This window comes from Corvus brachyrhynchos, unplaced genomic scaffold (genome assembly GCF_000691975.1).
Source record: "Corvus brachyrhynchos isolate BGI_N302 unplaced genomic scaffold, ASM69197v1 scaffold351, whole genome shotgun sequence".
Lineage (NCBI taxonomy): Eukaryota > Metazoa > Chordata > Aves > Passeriformes > Corvidae > Corvus > Corvus brachyrhynchos.
This window is the reverse complement of record NW_008236203.1, coordinates 895,614-897,371: the sequence shown is the minus strand read 5'-3', so window position 1 is coordinate 897,371 and position 1,758 is coordinate 895,614. Positions and strand designations below refer to the sequence as shown.

Here is a 1,758-nt window from a genome sequence, read left to right as displayed (position 1 = left end):
CCTACAGAAGTGGTCAGGCCTTGGAATGAGTTGGGAGGTGGTGGAGTCACCGTCTCTGGATGTGGCGCCTGGGGATGTGGCTTAGGGGTGATTATGGCGGCGCTGGGTTGATGGGATGATCTTGAAGGTCTCTTCGAACCTCCATATCCTGTGATTTCAAAAGCACTGCTGTTTCCTGGAAGCTAAGAACTAGGTGCAGACTGCTCTGCTGTTAAGTGCACGGGTTTTTCAAGAGAGCCTTACAGCAGCAGCAGGAGGCTGAGGCTGTGTTTGCTTTCAGAGGAGCTGAGGCACAGCATGCCCAACCTGGCGCGGAGCAGCCTGCGCGCGCTCGAGGCCGTGCGGAGCAGCCGCAGCCTGGAGTCCGACCTGCAGGTGCCCAGCAGCCGCATTCCCAGGACTCAGCAGCGGTCAGCAGGTTAGTGCCACGCAGGCCACACGCCCCATTCGTCCCCTTAAGCAGCCTCCGAGGGCCTGCAGGGCGCTGACAGCGCTGTGGCGTTCCCTGCAGGTCTGACTCCCAGCAAGCTCAGGTATTCCTCGGGGGCCGGGCAGTCCCCGCTCACGGGGCGCCAGCCCGGGAAGGCGGCCTCGGGAAGCAGCTCCCTGCTGTCCGGGAGGCAGGTGGGGAAGCCCTGCAGCTACACGGCTCCTGTGCCCGGGGTCCGGAAGCCGCAGCTCCACACGGGCTCTCCCAGCAGCAGTTGCACTTCCAGAAGCACCACCATGGTCACTGTGGCCAAAGGCTCTGCCCTGAAAGCACGGCCGGCCGCGGGAGGGGTGGCCGCGCCCAGGGGAAAGGCAACGCCCCCGTCCAGGAGGTGAGTGGAGCTCTTTATCCTTCAGAACTCCATCCAGCAGGGTGAAAGCACAGCAGAGGGAGTGGTGTCCCAAAACGGAAATTTGTTTTTCTTGCTGCTGGTTTTTTACAGCTGTTACGCTACAATTCAGACTTTCAGGAGGGAGAGAAATGAAATTGATTCAGACTTATTATTACGATACGACTGATATCAGACCGAGAAGCAACCAGTGCTTGTTGATCTTTAATGTCCCGTTGGAGCCTTACAGTGAAATGTATCTACTTACTTTAAAAACATGAAAAAGGGAAATTTTAATCTCTTAATTTATATCAGTTCTCTACATACCTGATTATTTTTCATGTGCTCAGTTATTTTTGCATGGAAAAATATTTCTCTTGGACTCAGTCATGGGCTGAAGTCACAACAGTGTTAATTTGGCAGATACTCGTGTTTAAGCATCCTCTAACAGTCACTGAATTTCCCTAAAGTGCCTGACTGGTGCTGCTGGTGCTCAGGGTGTGACAGCAGCACTTCACCCAGGGCAGGGAGATGTTGGTGACCCAAACCCCAAACCTGTGTGCACCACAGGGCTTTGCCTGGAGCTGTCCCTGATGTGTTGTTTTGTCCCCCCAGGTGCCTGGGCTTTTCCTGGAGCTGTCCCTGATGTGTTGTTTTGTCTCCCCCAGGTTCCTCCAGGCACCACAGACCCCCCAGGCCCCCGAGGACGACTCCTGGAAGGATGGGTGCTACTGACACCCTGAAACACCTCGGTGGAGCAGATCCCAGCTGGCTGGGCATGACCTCACTGGGAAGGGCCCTGAGCCCCTGTCCCTGCAGACTGCTGTACATATCCCTCGTCCTGTGCTCTCCACACCAAGCACCTCCCCTCTGCTCTGCCAGGAGCCGGGGCTGGGACAGACAGCTCCTCACTCCGCTGAACCCTGAGTCTTACCAGGAC

The 1,758-nt window shown here is 56.7% G+C and overlaps 1 protein-coding gene across 1 annotated transcript in view; it reads left to right on the top strand.

The window, feature by feature from the left end:
- The window catches only part of LOC103622366 (SLAIN motif-containing protein-like), a 19,590-nt gene extending 17,858 nt beyond the window's left edge, over positions 1-1,732 (top strand). Inside the window, exons 7-9 of the mRNA XM_008641304.2 lie at positions 281-418; positions 512-821; positions 1,487-1,732. Of these exons, the coding sequence (XP_008639526.1) occupies positions 281-418; positions 512-821; positions 1,487-1,553 (515 nt within the window). The 3' untranslated portion in view covers positions 1,554-1,732. The remainder of the gene's footprint in view (positions 1-280; positions 419-511; positions 822-1,486) is intronic.
- Positions 1,733-1,758: the final 26 nt, after the last annotated feature.